Source organism: Helianthus annuus, chromosome 15, assembly GCF_002127325.2.
Source record: "Helianthus annuus cultivar XRQ/B chromosome 15, HanXRQr2.0-SUNRISE, whole genome shotgun sequence".
Lineage (NCBI taxonomy): Eukaryota > Viridiplantae > Streptophyta > Magnoliopsida > Asterales > Asteraceae > Helianthus > Helianthus annuus.
In genome coordinates, this window is record NC_035447.2 from 22,740,816 (window position 1) to 22,765,118 (window position 24,303).

The 24,303-nt window shown below is 36.5% G+C and overlaps 1 protein-coding gene across 3 annotated transcripts; it reads right to left on the bottom strand.

Moving 5' to 3' along the window:
* Positions 1–1,429: 1,429 nt before the first annotated feature.
* LOC110911116 (mitogen-activated protein kinase kinase kinase 5) lies at positions 1,430–5,528 on the bottom strand. 3 transcript variants are annotated; one of them, XM_022155697.2, is made up of 10 exons: positions 4,842–5,526; positions 4,392–4,775; positions 3,519–4,091; positions 3,272–3,422; positions 3,033–3,196; positions 2,855–2,930; positions 2,700–2,756; positions 2,485–2,610; positions 1,847–1,996; positions 1,430–1,769 (listed from the first exon to the last, which is right to left on the bottom strand). In XM_022155697.2, exons 2-10 carry the CDS (start codon positions 4,667–4,669, stop codon positions 1,740–1,742), a joined length of 1,605 nt encoding a protein of 534 aa, XP_022011389.1. In that variant the 5' UTR covers positions 4,670–4,775; positions 4,842–5,526; the 3' UTR covers positions 1,430–1,739. The 3 variants fall into 3 exon arrangements, with proteins under 3 accessions (XP_022011389.1, XP_022011388.1, XP_022011387.1); XM_022155696.2 differs by having other exon boundaries at positions 1,430–1,695; positions 4,392–5,528; XM_022155695.2 differs by having other exon boundaries at positions 4,392–5,527.
* Positions 5,529–24,303: the final 18,775 nt, after the last annotated feature.

A 24,303-nucleotide genomic window follows, 5' to 3' on the forward strand; every position in this document is an offset into this window, starting at 1 on the left:
TTTAATAGGAGGCTTTAAATCATTGTATGCAAGTTAAAGGGAGGGGCTTTAAAGCCCCCTATGTGACATAGCGCTGATGTGGCGTGATAAAGCCCCTACGAGCTTTATACCACACCCTCCAGCCTAAGTCCATCACATACTCGCATGAGAACTCTATGCCAACATAAACCGGCTGAGAGAATGAAATGAAGATATCGATTATCGATGGAGATCCATATACAGCTACTGTCACCGGAGTCTCAACTCACGAGTAGTCAGAAAACCACCAGCAATCACCATAAGATTCCGTAAAGCTTACATGTTCCATGAAACCACGGTAGCATGTCTGTGGCGACCATCCACGACGACCATTGCTGCTATTTAGAGTAGTTTTCCAGCAACTGTGAGTGCAGAGTACTAGTTCTAATAGGTATTTATCAACAAAGCAAGAGTATTCTTGTTGTGATTGTCTCGCATCAATGATCTGCCAATGGAGATAGAACAATCTCAACACTGCCAATGGAGATTGAACATACTCGTTAACTGGTCAACGTAGTTGACTTTGACTTATATAGTTGACCATTTTTAACACTTCCAAACAACCATTTAAAGTTGCAGAGTTTCTAATTTACAACGTCGCATTTGTTTCTAGCTTGACCGTTTGGACCAGTAATGCTGAGCTTAGTATTGTTAAGAATATCTTGAAAAAGATGACAAATGTTGCACATGCAGCCGAATCTGGGACTATGCGCAGTTTGCATTTTTGCAAAGTGGTTGCAAGTGTATGTCAAAGAATGAATCACGCGTGAGCCTGATTCATCAAGGTTGAGCACCAGTTCAAGAACTTGTCATAACTTGAAAAGGTAGATACCAATATGTTAGTAATTTTGCGAACCAATTTGTTCATGCACGCGCGTGAACTTCCCATTACAAGTGTGTGAACTTCTCACTCGTGAAACTGCTGGTCTCATCAAGTAAAACCGACCCAATTCAACCCTGAACAACGAACACATTATTCACTACTTAATCAGATCATTTCCGAAAACCGCAAGAAACAAAACTTATGATATTGATTACATTAGAAACACAGTCATGATTATGCAAGTGAAGAAGGGATGCAGCAATCCAGGTATCGTTAGCCATATGGCTAACCAGATACCGAACCACACCATCTTTATCACAGGTAGAATCATAGAATTTGTAATCAAGTTGACCATATTGGAACTAGTCAACACTAAGGTTATTTGATGACACTTCTAGGCAGGTGATGTTTAGACTTTAGAATCATGCAACCCATTAGATGTTCAGACCTTGAATTGAACCAAACCGAGCCAACGAGTTTTCATGTGCTTCAATTGTGTTCCATTGTTGACGTAATTTCTCTGGATCTTAAATGAAATTGAACTGTTTAACCGAATAAATGATTTTAATACTACGCAAATACATGTTATCTTAGAAAACAGACCAAACAAACTAGTTTGGTTCAGTTCGGTTTTATTCAAGATCAGATGATTGATTCCGGTCTACATAAGTGAGAATACAAAATCCCTATGACTACAAGCTAGCTAATGAACTGAAAGGCTGCATCCACCAAGCTCCATACAGGACATGTTCGTAGAGGTGTACAACTTATTGTTACCAACAAACGAGTGCAAATGAAGCTTCCAATAACCGCAGCAAACCCATGTTAGCTTTTTAGATTCCGAGGCTTTTTATCTGCACTTAGAGTTAAAAATGGAGATTATCAATCCAAGCTATTGTTATCTTGAACGTGCTCTTCGGTTTTGGACCTGAAGGAATGGATCTTTAATCTTTAAACGATGTTATGATGTATTACTAGAAACATAGAATATGGAATGAAAATTACCATCAAGAACTTATGTTCAAGTAACTTGATAGCCGTTGGCCTTTCTGCAGGGTTCCTAATAAAGCAACAACGCAAGAAATCTTTTCCGTCTGGTGACATTGTTTTAGGTATCGGTGGAGTCTCCTTCATGACCTTGAACATTGCTGCAGGCTGCATTACGCATATTTAACATGGCGAATAACAAAATATGATAAGATCAACAAAAAAAGAGTAAAATACTATTTTCATCCCTGAGGTTTGGTCAGTTTTGCGACTTTTGTCCAAAGGTTTGAAATCTTGCCATTTTCATCCAGCTCCATTAAGTCAGGGGTATATTCGTCTTTTTTGCTAACTTAAAGGGCAATTCAGTCTTTTTCACTTTATGTAAAAAGACCCGATAACCCTGAAAAGGACCAAATTCCCCTTTAAGTTAACACAAAAGACGGAAATACCCCTGACTTAACAGATAAAAATGGATGGAGTTAACGAGCTGGATGAAATTGGCAAGATTTCAAACCCTTTGGATCCACATGCGGAAAAACAAACCTTCGGACGAAAGTCGCAAAACGGGCAGCTATCAGTTGTACACCTCTGCGAACATCGGAACATTCAGGGACGAAAATGGCATTTTACTCTAAAAAACACAAGTTTCTTCTTACTCCTTCGTGCTCACTCCAAGGAGGTTTCCCGTTCATCATCTCAATAATCGTACAGCCCAAACTCCATATGTCAACAGCCAGAGCGAGATCAGGACTACCATCCTTTTGTGGCTTACCCTGTAAGAGCTGCAGGGAAAATGATTATCTCAGTAACGAACGCAAAACGGTTTTAAGGTAAGAACATGTAAAGTGTTGATCTTGTGCGAAAACAATACCTCGGGAGCCATCCAGTACGGACTTCCTTTCAAAGAAAGATTAACGTGTCCATCTAACTGTACCACAAAATTTATAGTTTCATTAAGTGTTTTGTATAAATAACAGAACCAACAACCAATAATACAGCAAGGAGGTTAGAAACTTAGAATCTTACATGTTTAGCCATTCCAAAGTCAGCAAGCTTCACAACCCCATTTGCATCAACTAGCAAATTAGCCCCTTTGATATCCCTATGAAATGCAGTTGTGTCAAAATCACAATGAAAGAAGATACCCATAACATATAATTAGTTGAAAATTTTCATGACTTAATAATATACATGTAATAGTTACCTGTGTATAGTCTTTGTGCTATGCAAGTAGGCAAGCCCGGATACAATATGACGCGTAAAATTCCGTACAATAGACTCTGTCATTCCACCACAATGATCACGAACATACTTATTAATCGAACCAGGATGAACGTACTCCAGATATATATAAAACCGGTCCTCAACCTGCATGTGCCTCATGTTATATCTCTACTATTGCTTCCAAATAAATAACCAGCGCGCTCAGAAAAAAATACTTACTATTTCGCTACCGTAATACTGTACGATGTTTGGATGTTTAAGCTGACTTAAAACATCAATTTCCTGCTGTAATTGCTTTATAGACTCTGCAGATTTAGGGTCATCTGGTAGTATTTCAACTTCTTTCATTGCACATAAAGCTCCGGTTTCTCTATTAAAGGAAGAAATAGTATTATGTATTAGCGTATGCAGTATGCACCATATGAGAAGAAACACTAGGTACATGGTATTTAAAATTTTTTAATACCTGTTAGAGCCAACGTAAACGCTTCCAAATGTTCCGCAACCTATAAGCTTTCCCTTTTTCCATTGACATTGTTTTGGCATCTTCGCCGCCACATCAGATCTGTTGCGGATTTGTGGTGGGGAAGATGGTGGAAGTCCGGAAGCTCCTGGAGGGAGAGGCAAAGGGTGGACCGTAGTCCCGGTAGCTTGAGCATTGCTGTCGGGTCGACTTGTTGGACTTTCGAATGACGTTCGTTTGTGCAGTGGAGAGCTTGATGGCATCGGACTTTTACCAAAGGTTCTTTTTTCCGGGCTTTGAACGAATGAACCATCAAAATCATGCATACTTCGTGGAGGAATAGTGTGATAATGATACGCAACACCTGGTGCCATATCTTGTGAAGGCATCTCCGGTGCTGACCGTAACTGAATTCCAGGACTCATGTCCACCTTGTTTGTTGGTAGGAAGAATGCGTGACTTGAAATTGGAGTTGTCGGCGCACTGACAGTTTCACCATGAGTATATCCTTGAGGCAATTTCTGAAACTGTGATTCTTTGTTTTCTGTATTCCTAAAACGGTTTAGGCCACCTAAGCTGAAATGTTCATGATAAAGTGAGATTAAGGCATAACAAAGTTTGGGTTTCATTCCATTTTATTAATTAAAAGTTCATGATAAAGCAAATAAAGGCATAATAAAGGTCGGATTTCATTCCATTTTATTAATTAAATGTTAATGATAAAGTGAAACAAAGGCATATGATTAATCGATGCACATTGCAAACAGCTGGAAATAATCAACAATATCTAAGTTGCCCTAGATAATCAAATTAGGTAAATTATCACAATTTCGAGATTATATTAGCTAAATTGGAGTGATAGAGATTATTGATTACCTCATAGGTCTTTCCGAATCTCTACTATTTTCATCGGATTTCTTATTCGCCTCTTCAGGCGACGGGAGAATGTACTTCGACTTCTTATCGGCGGCAGATTCACGGCGGAATTCGCGTTTCAAAAGAGCTGATAACTCCGGCATCGGCAAGGTATGCGGTGTGGAGACGGAACGAGAACGGACGTGAACGACGTCGTTTTCTTTGAGGTGCTTGTGATTCGTTGAGCCGCTAACGTGACGACGGTGATGAGATCCGGCGACACGAAGAGGAGAGAACATCGTCGAAACAACATCCGCCGTACGATTACTACAACGACTGTTTATACGGTTATCATCGGCGGTGGACGACGACGACGGAGACGAAGAAGGAGAAGAAGAAAATGCGCTGTACAACCAATGCATTGCAATTCAGCGAAAAACGAGATATTAACAATTAGCGAACGATCATTACCGCGTCGTTAGAGGTTGCGGTTGAAGATAGCGACGAAACCGTCACGCCGGTCTCCGTTCGCCGTTATTCTCCAGTGTATCGTCGTCTGAAATTTCCGGTGAATCAACAGTATCTATCAAATGATCGGTACGACGTCGTTAAGAGGTTGCGGTTGAACGGAGTCACGGAGAGACTGTAAATACTGCAGTGGTTAGAAATATCGACGAATTATCCGGCGACTCTGCATCTGCAATTTCCGGTGAATCAACAGTATCAAATGATCAGTACAACGTCGTTAGAGGTTGTGGTAAACGGATACTGTGAATAACAGCGGTGATTTAAGATATCGACGAAACCGTCATGCCGTTCGCCGTTATTGTTCCGGCAACTCTTCCTCTGCAATTTTACGTGAATCAACGAGCGAATGATCGGTACGACGTCGTTTAGAAGTTGTGCTTGAACGGAGACTGTGAATAACGGCGGTGGTTTAAAAATTACTACGAAACCGTCACGCCGTTAACCGTTCGCAGTTCGCCGTTATTTTTCGGTTATTCTCCGGCGAATCTTCGTGTGCGAATTCCGGTGAATGAAGCGGTTACGATTCCGGTGGAGAAGAGGACAGAGAGATGACTGACTTGACTCGGATTCTGAATGTATTTAAATATGAATGGAGGTCTCCATGGGAGGTCAAACACATGACTTTTTCAAATTTTGACACAACAATATGTTCAAAATGGTCAAATTTTGACACAACATTTTCCTTTGTGTATGTTCAAAATGGAATTTTTTTTTATTTTTTTTTTATTAAATGTTGTCCAGGTTTTTAATAGCCGTATTATCTGTTATGTTACATGCTTTTCAAAGGAATATTTTGTTAGGGTGCACGGGGCACAAGCGGGGAGATGGATCGGTGACTCCATTCCTCGATCGAGAACGTCGTCGCCATCACCACGGGGACCCAAATCGGGGGGAAACACCGTGTTGAATTGCACATGGATCGAGGAGAGACGTTGGGCAACGGTCCTTTTTAAAAAAAAATCAATTTTAACAATATAAATAATCAACTTAAATCTAATTTTTTACCACACCCACCACTCTCAAACTCACTCTAAAATTCTATCAAATACAACACAAAATGAATTTCAAGTTCCCGTTTTTTGCTCCCCTACCCGACTTTCCCGACGATGAAGATTCATCGTCAAGCGATGGTAGCTTAATTTTCTTCCAAAATCTCATCCAACAAGCGGAGCTACTGAACACAGCATCGTGTAGTAAAAAAAAAAATTCCGTCAGAGACACTCATGGCCGATTATTTTGACGAAAATCCAAAATTTAATGCCGATATTTTTCGTCAGAGATTTCGTATGTCCAAGTCTTTGTTCCTAAAAATTGTTAGTGACATGGAAGCGAATAACGAGTGGTTTCAAGAGGGCTTGGACGGGAGAATGAAGAAAAGTTTCACGCTGTTGCAAAAGGTTACTTCTGCGATTAAACAACTTGCAACCGGTAACCCACCAGACGAAAACGACGAGTATTTAAATATGTCTGAAAGGACCTCTCGTGAGTGCCTTGAATATTTCTGTGAGCCGGTCTGTACAAAGTATGCCGGTGAATTCTTACGTAGACCAACGAGCCACGACGTTGCGCTATTGTATCAGGCTCATGAGGAGAGACATCACCTACCTGGTATGTTGAGTAGTCTGGATTGTACATACTTCGTCTGGAGAATGTGCCCCACAGAATTGCGTGGACAATATATAAGAGGCGATCATCAATACCCGACGGTTATGTTAGAAGCGGTGGCGTCTCAAGATTTGTGGATTTGGCATGCTTATTGTGGCCCGGCGGGTTCACAAAACGACATCAACGTGCTGCAACAATCTCCATTATTTCTTACTCAACGAAACGGAACGGCGCCAAATTGTCCATTTCAGGTGAACGACCACTTATACAAACGCGGGTATTATCTTACTGATGGGATCTACCCTAGCTGGTCCGTGTTTGTGAAGTCTTTTCCATATCCTCACATCCCGAATGAAAAAAAGTTCAAGAGGCAACACGAGGCCGCAAGAAAAGATGTGGAACGGGCGTTTGGTGTGTTAAAGGCGAAGTGGGGAATACTAAATCGTCCAATGCGTTCCAAAACAGTGAAAAAGATAAGGTCCATCATGTATACGTGCCTTATTTTACATAACATGATTATAAAAGACGACGGAAGGGCGATAGCACCGGTACACATTCAAGATCCTCCAGTCGAACCCGTCTTCGATGATACAGCTTATAGCGAGCTCATTGACGAAGAAACGCATTGGAGACTAAAACACGATCTCGTTGAGCATCTCGGACGTTTAGATCTACCTCACCTTGAAGTGAGTTCCGACGACGAGTAGTTTGTTTTTATATTTTTCTAGTTTGAATGTAATTTTTATTTTTCTAGTTTGAATGTAATTTTTATTTTTAATTTAATGAAATGTCTTTTGTTAAATTTTATTTAATTTTTATTAATATTTTTTTAATTTATAAACATGCATAATTTTACAACAAATAAAAAAACAAAAAAAATAAAAAAGCAAGTCCCCTAAGAGGGGAGTGCCGCCATCAAATTGGGGTGTGAGGGGAGTTTAAGAGGGGAGTTGACGTGGCATATCCTGATTGGGTGTGCGTAAGAGAGGGGACTCCCATAAGAGAGGAGTGCCCCGCTCACCCTTATGTTACATTAAGGATTAAGGATCAAGGAATATGATACTTGAATAGATATTTGTACGTGATAACACAGTAAAAAGTAGTGTAAAAATCACCTCATATCAAGCACAATACAAAGCTTTTTAAGATTATGAACTTAATCTTTTATTTATACGTAAGAGATGGAGGGTTTAAATTCTGTAAGTTTCGAATATTAGATATTTTATAAGAATAAACTAGAAGCTGTACAAATATAGATAGTTTATAAGAATAAACTAGAAGCCGTTCTAAAAAAAATAAATTTTAAAGAATAGCAATTATATAAGTCTATAAAAAGCAACTTGGGTTGTGTTGGGATTGAACCCTATCAGAGGAACAGATAATTAAAGCCAAAACTGGATCAGGTCAGTGGATCCAGAATAAGCAGATGTTATGCATACAAGTCTCTCCCCTTGAAAGTGGTTTCAACATCTGCTGACCTCCTATCTACTGATTATACAAACTGCTGACCTACAACTACTGATCAAGTTAAAGTCTGATGAAGAACTAAAGCCCTGCTGCCCAATCTACTGCCTTGAGTCAAGCACTGCTGATCATGACAAGTATTGCTGGGTTCACAGCAGTGGAAGGATGCAGCAGTAGTTTTGTTTACTATATGTAATGAATTGTAATAACAGTAGTTAGCATAGCAGAGGTTGTATAGATTAGAGGTTAGAGTTTGTTAGGAGGTTAGATGTCACTTTCATGGTGACGTCAGCTTAGATGCTTCAGTGGTTTGTTCGTGTCTATAAATAGAACAGTGCTCTGTACTGTTCTATTAGCTCTTTCACCATCTTCTTCCTGCACGAACAAATACCGTGAGCTCGGGCTGAGGGGGAGTTTGTATTCATTCATGCATTGTAATCATTATTGAAATAAATTCAATCTTTCGGTTCTTTGTTGAAAATGTTTGATTAAAGCAATTCTCCTGTTTGATTGTGCACAAAGTTTGTTTCCATTATAATTCCGCTGCACAACTCATTCATCTTCATCTTAATTCAAACGTAAAACACAATCAAAACCAAACTCAGATCCTAATAGGTTGCCTCTCTAGAATGAAAATTTGCGACTTTTAAAAAACTACACATATACCCAATGTTTTGGATATAGACAAATTGGTTTGGATGAAAGGTTTGAAATACATCACACCCCTTAAAAAAGTCATAATCTTTCAAACTAGAGTGAATTGCAAATATTGTCCTTTATGTTTATACCCAATTGCAGGCGGTGTCCTTTGTCTTTAAAATTGATGAGTTTTGTACTTAACGTTTTAAAATGTTACATGATTTGTCCTTTGAAACTAACCCAGTTAGTTTTTTGATTAAATCTGATCATGTGCCTTGCACATGAGGGCATTTTTGTCATTGCACCATTTTAGGGACTATTATGTAAATAATTAACATGTAAGGACTATTTTGTGTATAAAAGTTAAAAACATATCTACAAACAAAAAGAATGTATTCTCTCTCTCTCTTCCCTTTGTATGTTCTCTCTCTCATCTCTATCTCTAACCTGTTATGGACGTTGAAGATCTGGTGGTTGGTGGTGGATGGTTGCGGTTGTTGGTGGAGGGTGATGGCTGGTTCGCTACAGGTTTTTAGTGGTTGATGAGGGCTACGGTGATGGATAGTTGGTAGTTGCAAAAGGTGGTGGAGGGTGGGTGGTTGATGGTGGCAGGATTGTGGTGATGGTGGTGATGGGGATGGGGGCTATGATGGTGGAGTGGTGGTCCGGTGGTAATTTTGGTTGTTAGGGGCTACGGTGGTAGAGGGTTAGGGATTTTTCGAAAACGAAAAGGGGGGTTTCGTTTACAAATCGTTTTTGGTCAAATTGGGGATTGAAGGTTGACGAAGCGGATGAGATCAAGATCTCTACTATCGAATATGGTCCTTTTCGAAACGAGATTGTTTTCTTTGGATTTGTTGTATTCTCTTTGTTTGGTGTGTAAGATAGATCATACATTGTTTTTGGTTGAATATTGATAGCTAAAGAAATGTCAAGAATGATGCCAGGATTACTTTCGGTGTATTGAAATTGATTTTAAATGGTCAAACTTATAGCATTAACGCGCATTCATCCGTAAGTTATTTACTTATATTATATAATTTGTTTACATATAATTGAATTTTTATGAACTTCAGTTGGCTCTATATGTACTTGAAGGTTCTAAGTTACACTTAAATGGAGCTGGTATTCAATTATTTTATTTATTCGAGTGGTAGATTTGAAATCGGGATGGTGCGAGGTGGGCGGTGAATGATATGGTGGTGCTGGTAAGAGGGAGAGGGATAGGGATAGGTGAAGGGAGAGAGAATAAGAAAGTAGTTTTATTTTTTCTAAATGGTTGGGTAATTTACGTTATATACACATTTAGTCCCTGTGAAGGTAACATGACAAAATTGCTCCCATGTGCAAAACACATGACCAGATTTAACTAAAAAAAAATAACTGGGTTAGGGTCAAAGGACAAACCGTGCAACAATCTGAAACATAAAGTACAAAATTCATCAGTTTTAAAGGTAAAGGACACCGCTTGAAACTTGGTATAAAGATAAAGGACAAAACTTGCAATTCACTCTTCAAACTACCTTTAAATATATCACACAACTTATAAAAAGTCATAAGTTATAAATATATCACACCCGTTACAAAAGTCACAACTTTTAAATATATCACACCCTTTCAAAAAGTCACATCCCTTTAAATTACTTTTAAATATATCATGTCCCTTAATACCCCTGTTATCTATGCATACGAAAAGTCACAACGCTTCAAATTAATTTTAAATATATCACACATCTTACCAAAAGTCACAACTCTTAAATATATCACACCCCTTCAAAAAATCGCAAACGTTTAAACTACTTTTAAATATATCACGCCCCTTACAAAAGTCGCAACCCTTCATATATATATATACACACACACACACACACAAAAATGCAATAATATTTCCTATTAAATGAGCGACTATGTATATATAAGTTACCGTGCACCTATCCAAACCATTATATCCTTTACAGAAAAGATGCTTAGTAGTAAATTTTAATTAAATATGATACATTATAATATTATAACTACAATGTAATTGTATATCAAATACATAATATCCTACCGAAAGGATGCTTAGTAGTAAATTCTAATTAAATATGATACTAACTACAGTGCAATTGTATATCAAATACATAATTTAATACACCACATTCTTATTTTTGTTGATGCATCTATTTAATCAAAAGCTGCGAAATTTTTTTCAACCGACATGCACAACAAATGATGTAACAATACTTTCTTCAAACAGTGCATAATTTTTTTGCAACCGACATATTTAGAATGAAAGAATGTATAGCAATTATATTAACAACACTTTCGTTAAACGGTGCATCACTTATTGTTATATTTTTTGCAACCAACATGCATAACAAATGATGTATATGATAGTTAATTCACCAGCGCTTTCTTCAAACGGTGCGTCACTTTTTTTTTTTTTTGCAATCGACTAACATGATTCGTGACTATTTAGAATGAAAGTCGCAACTCTAATCTAAACCACAGATGGCATCGTCTTCAAATACCATCTTGCTTAGAGAACAAAATCAAAGAATTTTCGCTTCTATCTGACATGGTAATAATAAACATTCATAATCATCATCCCGTCGCAACGCGCGGATAGCGTCAACTCGTAATAATTAATACACCAACTTTCACTTAACGACTAAAATATCCTTTTTGAGTATTTTTCACTTCATTAAACCATGTGTAGTGGTAATGGTCATACCCTTGGGTGTTTTGCGCCATGTGGCAGCCCAGTCAATAATGAGGCATTATTGGGCGTTTTCTAAAATGGATGTAGTGGGAATGTGGACATTATGGGGCATTATGTTAAAAGGGGTGTAAATAATTAAATAAATAAACCATCAAAAAAAAAGTAATTGGCCAAATAAAAAAAAAGTCTAACTGTAATTGGCCAACAATATCTCCATCACGTGTTTTATTTTGCACACCCCATTAAACGTTTTATTAGGCAATTCATACCCAAATGCTGCCCCACTATAAATGTTCATGAATCATGACGATAGTTTTAATGAATGATAGAGTAAACATTTGTTTCTTCTATTTTCCATTTATTTAGCGGTATTAATTTGAATGTGTATATGATTTATATATAAAATATTGGCCGAGTTACATCAATATCGCAGGTAAGCGAGCAACAAGCTGCGCCGCTACCCCTTTCTGAATAGCAAACCCTTGCCCCCCTTGTTGATGAGCAACTGCTGTGGACAACCTTTTGGACCCTAGTCAACAAACGGATAGCTTCTGGAGCTAGGGAGCCAAAGGTGTCGAAGGCGAAGGGGACAAATGCATGTTGGTGTAATTTTATTCAAATAAAGCAACTTACATCAATATCGCATGTAAGCGAGCAACAAGCTGCGCCGCTACCCCTTTCTGAATAGCAAACCCTAGCGTATTAAAGTTAGTTTGAAGCTTTTTGAGTCCTTTTCACTTCATTAATGACAATTGTTTTTTTTTTTTAAGATTAACGAAAGAATAAAAATGTGTTTCTTCTATTTTTCTATTTATTTAGCGGTATTAATTTGAACATGTTCATTTTTATAATAATTTACAATTTACAATTTACAATTTACAATTTACAATTTACAATTACAATCATATAAAATTAGTTTGAAGCCTTTTTGAGTTCTTTTCACTTCATTAACGACGACAGTTTTTTTTTAAGATTAACGAAAGAATAAAAATGTGTTTCCTCTATTTTTCTATTTATTTAGCGGTATTAATTTGAAAATGTTCATTTTTATAATAATTTACTATTACAATTACAATCATATAAAATTAGTTTGAAGCCTTTTTGAGTCCTTTTCAGTTCATTAATGACGATAGTTTTTTTTTAAGATTAACGAAAGAATAAAAATGTGTTTCTTCTATTTTCTATTTATTTAGCGGTATTAATTTGAACATGTTAATTTTTATAATAATTTACAATTACAATTACAATTTACAATTATAGTTACAATCATATAAAATTAGTTTGAAGCCTTTTTGAGTCCTTTTCACTTCATTAATGACGATAGTCTTTTTAAGGATATTGGATTTTATGACTTCCAACTATTGGACACTGATCCTTGTCACTTTCAACTATCACTTCCGACTTAACACTTTGTGTGTTGTGTCACTCCACAGATGAATATTTTCTAAGTATTTGACTTGTGTTATTGGTGATATTAGACTAATACTTTGTGAATTAATAATGACTACAGATGAATCTGTTCCTAAAAGACAAAAAGGGAACCAAAAACCACTCAACCGGAGTGACAAAACACACAAATTGTTAAGTTGAGAGTGGTGGGAGTCAAAGTGATAGTTGGGAGTGACAGCGGACAATACCTAATAGTTGAGAGTGATAAAATCCAATAACCTTTTTTTTTAAGATTAAGGAAAGAATAAAAATGTGTTTCTTCTATTTTTCTATTTATATGGCGGTACAAATTTGAATATTTTCATTTTTAAATAATCTATAGTCATAAAATTGGATTGAATCTGTGTGTAATAGAAATTAACACCCCTTAAGTTCAACAAGCAAAAAGTGATTCTGGGTTAATATCTAATAGAAAAACCAAACTGGACAGAAAATATATAAAAATCTAAATCAATTAAATATAGAACTACAACTGGATAGAAAATGGACAGAAAATATATAAAAATCTAAATCAATTAAATATAGAACTACAACCGGACAGAAAATATATATAAATCTAAATCAATTAAATATAGAACTACCGGTTTAAAAATAAAAAATTAAAATTATTTTCCGGATTCGGTAAGATTACGCGATTGGGGAATCTATACTATATAATAAAAGAAACCTGTTTTGTGACACTTGTCATTCTCTCATTTAATTGATTAAAATTATTAATAATACTAATAATAATAATATTTAATCTAATCTAATCTAATACAAATAATAATAATATTTAATCTAATCTAATACAAATTCTTATTATTAATTCAATAACCTATTGTTAAACTAAAACTTCAATAAAATCTTAAATCCTAGCTAAACAAGTTTCGAAATTCATAATAATATTAGAGTTAATTACTGTTTTCGTCCCTGAGTTTTGTTAAAAATAACGGTTTCAGTCCATTAGGGTGTAAGGGGTGCTCACCTAAGAGGTGAGTCCCCTCTCTTACGCCCAACCAACCAACTAGTGCCACGTCAACTCCCCTCTAATACTCCCCTAATACCCCTTTTTGATGGCGGCACTCCCCTCTTAGGTGATTTGGTTTTTTATTTAAAAAAAAAAAAAAAGTTTTCATTGGTTGAAAATGATGATGGCCCCACCTTCTCTCTCTACCCTCTTCGGTGTCTCCCCACCGGAATTGGTCCCCGAAATGGCTCCCCTCTTTGTTGGCATCACCCTTCCCGCTCGGCAATCCACTCCCCGATTCCCCTTCCCGCATACACCCCGGATACCCTTAGTTTAAAAATTGCGATTTCAGTTCATTAGTTTCATTTTCGTAACCATTTCAGTCCACTAACTTAACTCCATCCATTTATTTTGTTAACTTTGAGTTAACTAACTAATTCAGGGACGGTTTGCGTCAGTTTTAGAAACACAGGGACTTAAGTGTAAACTCTAAAACATTAAAACAAAAAAAATAGTAAATTCCAAAAAATCAAAAAAATTCCAAAAAAATCTAAAAAATAATAAAAATTCTAAAAACTTCTAAAAAATCCAAAAAATCCGTTTCGGCGCGAACTGTTTCGAACCCGAACCGTTTCGAGCTGAACCGTTTCGACGCGAACCGTTTCGACCCGTACCCTTTCGACCCGAACCGTTTCGAGCTGAACCGTCCGAACCGTTTCGACGCGAACCGTTTCGACCCGTACCGTTTCGAGCCGAACCGTTTCGACCCGTACCGTTTCGAAGTCGAACCGTTTCGAGCTGAACCGTTTCGAACCGAACTGTTTCGACCCGTACCGTTTCGAAGCCGAACCGTTTCAAGCCGTACCGTTTCGAACCGAACCCTTTCGAGCTGAACCGTTTCAACCCAACCGTGTCGTATCGAACCGAACCGTTTCGAGCTGAACCGTTTCGAACTGAACCGTTTCGAGCTATACCGTTTCGAACCGTACCGTTTCGATGCGAACCGTTTCGAACCGAACCCTTTGGACGCGAACCGTTTCGATGCGAACCATTTCGACGCAAACTGTTTCGAAGCCGAACCGGTACGGTTCGATACGGCACGGTTCGATACGGCACGGTTCGCGTCAAAACGGTACAGCTCGAAACGGTTCGGTTCGAAACGGTTCAGCTCGAAACGGTTCGGTTCGAAACGGTTCAGCTCGAAACAGTTCGGTTCGATACAGCACGGTTATGTTCGAAACAGTTCAGCTCGAAAGGTTTCGGTTCGAAACGGCACGAAACAGTTCAGCTCGAAAGGGTTCGGTTCGAAACGGCACGGTTCGGTTCGAAACGGTACGGCTTGAAACGGTACGGCTTCGAAACAGTACGGGTCGAAACGGTTCGGTTCGAAACGGTTCAGCTCGAAACAGTTTGGCTTCGAAACGATACGGGTCGAAACGGTTCGGCTCGAAACGGTACTGGTCGAAACGGTTCGCGTCGAAACGGTTCAGCTCGAAACGGTTCGGGTCGAAACGGTACGGACGGTTCAGCTCGAAACGGTTCGGCTTCGAAACGGTACGGGTCGAAACGGTTCGGCTCGAAAGGGTACTGGTCGAAACGGTTCGCGTCGAAACGGTTCAGCTCGAAACGGTTCGGGTCGAAACGGTACGGACGGTTCAGCTCGAAACGGTTCGGGTCGAAACAGTTCGCGCCGAAACGGATTTTTTGGATTTTTTAGAATTTTTATGATTTTTTAGAATTTTTATTATTTTTTAGAATTTTTTGGAATTTGTTTGATTTTTTGGAATTTACTATTTTTTTTGTTTTAATGTTTTAGAGTTTACACTTAAGTCCCTGTGTTTCTAAAACTGACGCAAACCGTCCCTGAATTAGTTATTAACTCAAAGTTAACAAAATAAATGGATGGAGTTAAGTTAGTGGACTGAAATGGATACGAAAATGAAACTAATGGACTGAAATCGCAATTTTTAAACTAATGGACTGAAACCGTTATTTTTGACAAAACCTCGGGACGAAAACAGTAATTAACTCATAATATTAATATGTTAGACTAAATATATTATTGATATATATAACTAAAATTATTATCAATAATATTAATAATAGGTTTAGAATCAAATACAAAGATTCAAAAAATAAGAAGTCGTACAAAGGGTATCAAATAGACTCTGATTGACCTCATTCAACCGACATTAGAGCCGTCTTATCGAACTCTACGACATTAATTAATATGTACGAGTTGATGGGTTACATTTATATTAACTCATTTATGTCAATATGGTATGTAAATGTCTCTGTCTTTGTTTTGTATTTACAGGAAATATCTATACTATATAGTTTAAATTGTTCAATCCGTGTAACACACGGGGAACTAACCTAGTTTATTTCTTAAAAAAAAAAAAAGACAAAGTCTTTTAACTCTGTCTACGCGTGAATACAACGAAGCCGGCTTGCCAAGCCTAGCCACTAGCCACAAATTTCTTATGGGAAAATAGCAAGAATATCCATCCACTAAGACTAAAGGGTATAGAGAGATTGGGTTTGGAGAGGATGAGCCGCCACGTAGGCGCTACGTAGAAGTGGTTTGGAGGGGATGGACCTAGGGGATGGGGGATGAACCCCTTTATGTATATATATATGTATGTATGTATAGGTATATGTGAGAGGCAAGAGGAGAAAGGAGGTCCGGCTACCCCGGCTGTGGGTGGCCGGTTGTGCCGAGCCGAGCCCCAGAGGGGCGGTGTGGGGGACCGGCGCCGGTCCTAGCCGGGCCTCAGCCGGCCCCCATACCTTCTAGTCTAATCAATTTTTCAGACTCAACGAGCATTTTTAATCTTCTGAAACGGCTTAAAAAATATCTTCAAGTCAACCAATCTATGATAGCCACGTGTCCGCTACACTAAAAAACATGCCCATACTTATTACACTTAAAGATCTCAAGCCGTGTTGAAAGATCTAAATGTAGAGATTTGGCTTGGCTTGTGATCTTACAACACGACTTGAGAACTTTCAACACGGTTTGAGATTTTTCTACATAATTTAAATATAAACGAATAATTAAAAAAATCTCAATTAAATTTGAGAACTTGAAAATCTCAATTAAAAAATCTGAAACTTTTAACTTGAAAATAAAAAATATTTAATTTGAAAATAAAAAATTAATAGGTTAGAACCCCGTGTATTACACGGCTTAAATAAATGTAATTTTTTATACTAAATAATAAAAAATATAACTTTTAAAATCTCGTTTATTACACTAGTTGAATAAATGTAATTTTATATATTAAGTAATAAAAAGTTATATATTTAAGAATCGTGTGTATTGTACGATTTGAATAAATGTCATTGTATATACCAAATAATTAAAAAAGTTATATCTTTAAAAACTCTGTGTATTACACGGGTTAAATAAATGTAATTTTGTATACTAAATAATAAAAATGTAATATCTTTAAAAAAAACTCGTGTATTATAAAAAAATAATATCTTTAAAAAACTCGTGTATTGTACAGGTTGAATAAATCTAATTTTATACCAAATAATAAAAAAAATATATCTTTAATAACCTAGTGTATTACACGGGTTGATTAAATGTAATCTGTATCATAACAATAAAAAAGTTATATCTTTAAAAAACAATGTGTATTATACGAGTTGAATAAATCTAATTTTATATATCAAATTATAAAAAAAGTTATATCTTAAATCTAAGATTGTAACAACTGCCACTAAAATCAATAATTAGGACAATAATTAGTCAATAAGAAAACCCTAATTGAGACACCCAAGTAATTTTGCACTAACCCTAATATTTTCAGAATAATCAGAATCAGGATTAGGGCCCCTAAAACTCAAGGGGGTTAAACCCTAAATTGATAGTTATCTCTAAAAACGCGTTGTACAAATTGAAAATTAACGAACTGGCAACTCAGCAGACCTATACCCACGACAAGGCTACTCTAGGCTAGATGTGCACCCCAGGCGAGTCGCGACAGGGGTCACGACTTCTTCCGCGACACGCGGGGGAGTCCAATTTCACCTATAAATACTAGGCCTTGGAACTTGAAATCTGTCTTTGGAACGACGGAAATTCGAGTTACGTAGACTGAGTTATTACAGAAACAGTCCAACACACACACACTAATCACGAGGTGCTGCCACAATCAGGGTAATAACTCGATCGCTATTACGATTCAACGTCCGATCGATTATAACTATCCAACGATAGTCCAGGTGCTGCTCAAATTGAGCTTGTACTTTGGTTATTCGTCGTGATTTCGACTTGAATATTAGAGTGCTGTTCGAATTCGGACTATGCTCTGTTATTCGTTGTGAATCCGATTGAATTATCGAGTATCGCACTGATTAATCGTTGTGAGGGTTTAATCTCGTGAATTGACGTAACTGCTGTATTAGTTACTAACCTGCCTGTGTGTGCATTGTGTTAATTTAGGTTAATCGAGGCTAATCAGTAGGCTTATCTATTGCTCGTTAATCTGCAATGTGAGTCATTCTTCTTTTTAAACTGTTTTCTCACAGTTTGTGAGTAAGTTTACAAAACTCCAAATTATTTTCAAAGGTTATAATTACAGGGATTAAGTCTATGTAATCACCATATTACAGCCGGTATGTGGGGTTTTGTATACATTACTTATTTCCCGTCACACTTGGACAAACGGGTGGCCAAGGGGTGATCTGACCACAGTCACAGACACCATTGGACAAATGGGCTAGCCAATGGTTGGTCGAGTGACAAATACTGTGGGTAGTTGGTTTGATATCAGAAACATTGTAATTCCCCTTAATACTGTAATTTATAACTAACAGGTCGTTTTAGAAAACAGAATGATTCACTCAGTATTTCCCCGCTGACAAAACCTTTTTCAAACATGTTTCAGGTGATCTGTGTGATCCAGGAAAAGTGCAGTAAAGCACTACAAGCTCAGAGAAGTGGCTCATTGTGAATAAATAAATAAAACATGTTTTGGAAAATAATGATTTCTGTGTGGAATCAACGTATTGTAAATTATGGGAATTTATCCCTAAAAACTTTGTATAATATATTAAACGAGCATTTTTCCGGTGAAAAGATCCTGTAATAAAAGACTTCCGCTGCCGCATAAATCAGATACCACGGGTACCACTGGACTGCTCGCGGCTCCCGATTCCGTCCAGGGTGGGTCGGGGGTCGTGACAAAGATCCTTAAGCCAAACCAAGGAAAGATCTTAAAGCAAGCCAAGCCGCTACACTGAAAGATCTCAAGCCGTGTTGAAAGATCTTAAGCCAAGCCAAGCCGCTACAATGAAAGATCTCAAACCGTTTTGAAAGTTCTCAACTAAATGACTTATGTCGGACACGTGGCAATCATGGATTGGTTGACTTGAAAATGTTTTTTAAGCCGTTTCAGGATATTGAAAAGGCTCGCGAAGGCGTTTCAATTGGCTATTTCTGAAAAAACGACTAGTCAATGGATATTCTTGCTATTTTCCCATTTCTTATTGTCTTTTTTTTTCCTTTAATGGCCAAAATAATCAATCTTGAGCATTCTCAGGGTACTCACTAGACAAATGGAGTACTCCGAGAGTAACCCGAGTCCACCATCAATTCTGAGGAAAACTCAGTAACCCACCCGCCCATAGACACGACGGTGAATTACCAGTAAAACCTGTTTGGCTCAAGGATCTAACCCAGGTTTCCCTGGGTCTCCTGTCATTTCTCTGGGAAAACCATAAAAATGGATACTGATGTTGGTTCTGGTAATACCAACACCAGTACCAATGTAGTTCGGTCAATATCTGTTGGATTCGTAAATCGTAATGGCATCGGTACGGTAAAGGGGCTCAGTATAGTTTACAACACCAAAAACACTTTATTTTAAATACAACTTCGTTTTTAATACAACTGATATTGAAACTATTATTAAGGGCCCCGCGTTGCGGTGGGGGCGTAAAACCGTGACAAATAGCACTAATGTCATACCATTGCGAACAACCACCAAGATTAAAGTCGGGGTGTGTTATTGCGAAGAAATTCGACCGAAACATAAAATATAGAAAATAATAACTAAGTCCATTTAGGACCTGCGTGTTGTGGCGAACCTGTCAAGTGGGAAAAAATAGACTACATAAAAATGTTGAACTACACACGCACGTTGCGCCATGTTAACTCGCAAAATTTAGAACGAAGTGTAAAACGAAACGTAAAAATGTTGAACCACGCACGCATGGTGCAACATGTTAACTCGCAAAATCTAGAACGAAGCGTAAAACGAAACGTAAAAACGTTGAACCACACACGCATGTTGCACCATGTTAACTCGCAAAATCTAGAACAAAACGTAAAACGAAAAATTTGCCACATATGAAAAGTGTAGGGAACCAAAGTTGCAAGTAAAATGTTGTGAGGTTAAATTGAAAAGATGAAAACTTATGGGCTAAAAGTAAAAATTCAAATAGTTGGGGATTAAAAATGTAATATCAACTTTTTTTTTTTAAAAAGCCCCCTAAGCATGTGGTACAATACCTCAATGCACCAACATGTTAGTTATTTATATGATGTAAATTTCAAGAAAATTTCTAAAAAAATTATGTATTCAATTTCTTTTGAAAACCTAATAAATAAAAGTTATTAAAGAAAAATCAAAAAATAAGTTAAAAATGTATTTGTTTATTGTATAAATGGTAGTATTAATCTATATATAATCTAAAATTTAGTTACATGTTCTGTTTTAAAATCAACATTTATGATGTTTTAAATGCAGTACTTAAAATAATATTGATTAAAATAATATATTACAAAATCATAAGTCCGCCTCCATCCACCTTATTCGTTTTAATTAGGGTTTTGAACATGGAAATTAGGGAAACTGTGGAGAAAGCCATCGACTCTCAACCTCTAAAGCTGTGGAAGAAGCCATCGACTCTCAACCTCTAAACAAGATCCAATCGCAGGTACGATTGACATACGTATGCATCCAAATTTGTGTGAAACGAATGAAAAAGATTGGTTCTTTGTGTGAAACGATCCTATTATACATTGAAGGGGAAGAAAACATGGAGATCCAATATTAGCTCCGAAGATATGCTCACCGAAGTTCCGAGCGATTCTCTGTTCTTCGTCGATAAATCCAAAGGTTAGATTAATAGCTTAATTACTTGGCTTAATTACAGCTTAATTACTTGGATATTAACAGTTTAATTACTTGGACATTATTGTAAATTGAACGACGCACGCCAGGTGTTTGTTAAAATGCTCGACTGAAAATTAAGTTGGATTTCGATGACATAATTAACATAAAAAATAAAGTATAGGAATTACAATTACAAAGTATATCATCTTTATCTTTTTAACTACCGATTAATCATAGTTTGTGTTACAATAAACTTAGTATGTATGACTTGATCAAAAATTGTTAATTATAGATCTGTTTTAATCAGTTTTAATCAAATCAGTGTTTGTTATATTGAAAGCTTAGTTTCAAAGGATTGGTTTTAGAGCAGGTACTAATCGTTGATGATGGAAGTAAGGATGGAACAAAATCAGGGGCAGTTGACTTTGTGAGGAAGTATTTGTGCTCCTACACATGAATCATGGCAAATGAGAAGGTATAAGAAAAGTGACTTTAGTTTATATGATTTGGTTAAATCATGCTTCGTCTTCTATATTTTTTTTTATTTTATTCAAGAAAAGTGATTAACACTCATAGTTTTTAAGTTAGTAAGTTAATGGTGTTCAAAGAGTGAAGTTAGATAAAAAAAAAGGGAAAGGTATAAGTTTTATTTTTAACAGTCATACTTTTTAAGTTAGTAAGTTAATGGTGTTTTATGTTTTATTAGGGAGTTTTTTTAGTTAATAAGTTAATGGTGTTTTATGTTTTATTATTTTATTAATTATGGAAGTACTGATTTTATTTTGGGATTTAGAAATATGTTAGGTGTTGGTTCAATATCTTTCTTTTTTTCCAATATTGAAATTGTGTCATATTATTTCATAAGTAAGATTTTAGGGTTTTAATTATGGATATTGATTAATGAGGTGATCATTTAATGGGGATGTTTACATACCACCACAAATTACGGTTGGATTTAATTGCATTGATTATTCACCGGTTTCTTTCTGGGAAGGTGAATGGTCTGAATTTCTATTATATGAGCTCCACCTTCCCTATTGTTGTAGGCCCGTATTCAGACTTGCTACTCTACTATCATGGCTAGCTCTCTTAGTGTGAATACATCGGGAATTGGTGTTGGCAACCAAATGGTCCTTGCTGACCTCCGTGAAGGGAGTACCGACCCCATCACGGTTATGGTTTGCAGAAAGTGGGACGTCACAAGTGTCAATGGACACTACATGAGCACCGACTATGTCGTCAGTGATATAAAGGTAACTCTCACCCTTTTAACCCCCGTACCCTTTCCCTTTTACGAGTTTCATCGTTATTGAAAGTCAGCTGTTTGGTTTGCACAGGGAGGTGTGATGCATTGTACCGCCCGGAATAACATTGCACACTACTTTTTTGACAAGCTCAAAGAGGGCGGGATATATTTACTCAAGGGTTTTATAGTCCAGAGCACCGATCAATACCGGATTCTAAAAGACAACCCCTTTGTTATCGGGTTAAATGGCTCCACGACTGTTAAGAGGATTGATGATGCCAGTGGTTCATTTATGCGCTACCCGTTCTTACTTACGGCGTTTGAGGACCTCGAACCAACAGAGAGCAAGTATTTTGTAGGTATGTTTACTCTCCTCATGCTGGTGTAACGGTTGTATTTTGGTAAGTTTAGGATGTCACTTGCCGCTGTATTTTGTTTTTTGGTTTAATGGTATCTTAAGCCTAATCCAGTTTGTAGATCCTAATTAGTCTTATTGTATGAAAAAAAAACCTTAGCATTTCCTGTTTTAAATTGTTTTCAGAAACTTTATGTAGCCTGTAGTTATTTTTTTTTATCAAATATACATATAAATGTATTACTTTTAAGTTGTTTGATACTCATTTCATATTCAACTTTTGGAAATTTAGTGCTCCTAAGTGTTTTATACTCATTTCATCAACAAAGATAAGTGTTTTTTATATATATGCAGGTTTTGTGGTGGAGTTGAACAATGTGACGCTTATGAGTGTTGTCTAACTATTGCATATTGTTAAGACAGTCGTATCTTCTTTTTTAAAACCCTTCAATAATGATTGTCTTAAATACATTATATATTATGGTTAATAATGGTTATGGCTAATAATACACATAAATAGATAATATATATATATATATATTATAACGAAGCATCAATTCATGAAATATATATGATACATATTTACAGTAAGAAACTTTTTTTTTCCAGAAATTAGATCATATTTCATACAAGTTCTTGAATGTTAAACACATGAATTTTGCAAGCTAATCATTGCAAATTGACATGAACTCATTATTTCATTACATTTACAGTAACATTAACATAAAATAATGTTCACATCATCAAAACTATCAGCTCTATACATGCATGTACCTTTTAAACCTTTTTAAGCGAGTTAAACGAACGTAGAACACACATGCAAGTACATATACATACATGGATCAAATCACACACACTCATCCATCCAAATTAACCATTATAATGTTTAACAATCTGATTTTTAATTTATTATTATTATTATTATCAATATAATTGTTTACAATTATTACCAAACGGTTTTCAAATAATATTTTAACCAATTAACTCATCCATTTTATTTAATAATATAAATTTATATATATATATATAGACTTCTCATACTCAGATTCCATAACATCAAAATATATGTTATCATCATTTATTATTATTATTATTATTATTATTATTATTATTATTATTATTATTATTTGTTGTTGTTGTTGTCATTAATGCAATTAGATGTGTGAGCAACTTTACACCTGATGACTTCTCATATTCAGATCCTATAACATTTTTGTATTTAAACTTTCATTAAAATGAAAACTGCCACAGGTTATCCCAAGAGCCTACTTATCATGTCTCTATAAATACACAGCCACATTCAAGCATCCTCCCTTTCATTATGCAACATGTGACTGAATATCGGAAGACACCTGACAACATGAAGAAAACCACTGCTGTTGCTAACTGTTCAGAAAGTTTGGCGACTCTTGAAGAAATATTACACCATGGTCGAGAAAATAAGAAACACACGGTATCAACACTTTCTATAATTTCGATTGTTTTTCCCGGCATTATTATTATCCATACATTAAATGTCTTTCTACTAATCCATGCAGAATGCTGAGTTCAATTGTCGTGTGGTGATCAAAGGCGTACGTAATAGCGAAGAGTGGTTCAGACTTATGTGTGGAGGAGGAAAATGCATGAAAGGTGTATCACGTGACGACGGGGAGCTGTGGTGTGCTGGCTGTGAAAACCCAGTTATGTTTCCCCGAGCAAGGTTCGGTTTTGGTATTATATAGTTATGTGCGTTGGCAAACACCTTTATACACTTTCACATCTGAAAAAAAAAAACTTTCAATAGGTTCCATTTTGAACTTGATGTGCTCGATTCCACGGTAAATGCGGTCATCGTGTGCTTCGATGACACTGCATAGATTCTAAC

Excerpts from the sequence above, each read along its gene's own strand:
- LOC110911116 (XM_022155695.2), bottom strand. The coding sequence starts at position 4,792 with ATGCATTGGTTGTACAGCGCATTTTCTTCTTCTCCTTCTTCGTCTCCG. Across the intron at positions 3,423-3,518 it reads GTTTACGTTGGCTCTAACAG|AGAAACCGGAGCTTTATGTG; the intron begins GTATTAAAAAAT and ends TTCCTTTAATAG. Across the intron at positions 1,997-2,484 it reads CTTGGAGTGAGCACGAAGGA|CCTGCAGCAATGTTCAAGGT; the intron begins GTAAGAAGAAAC and ends TGCGTAATGCAG.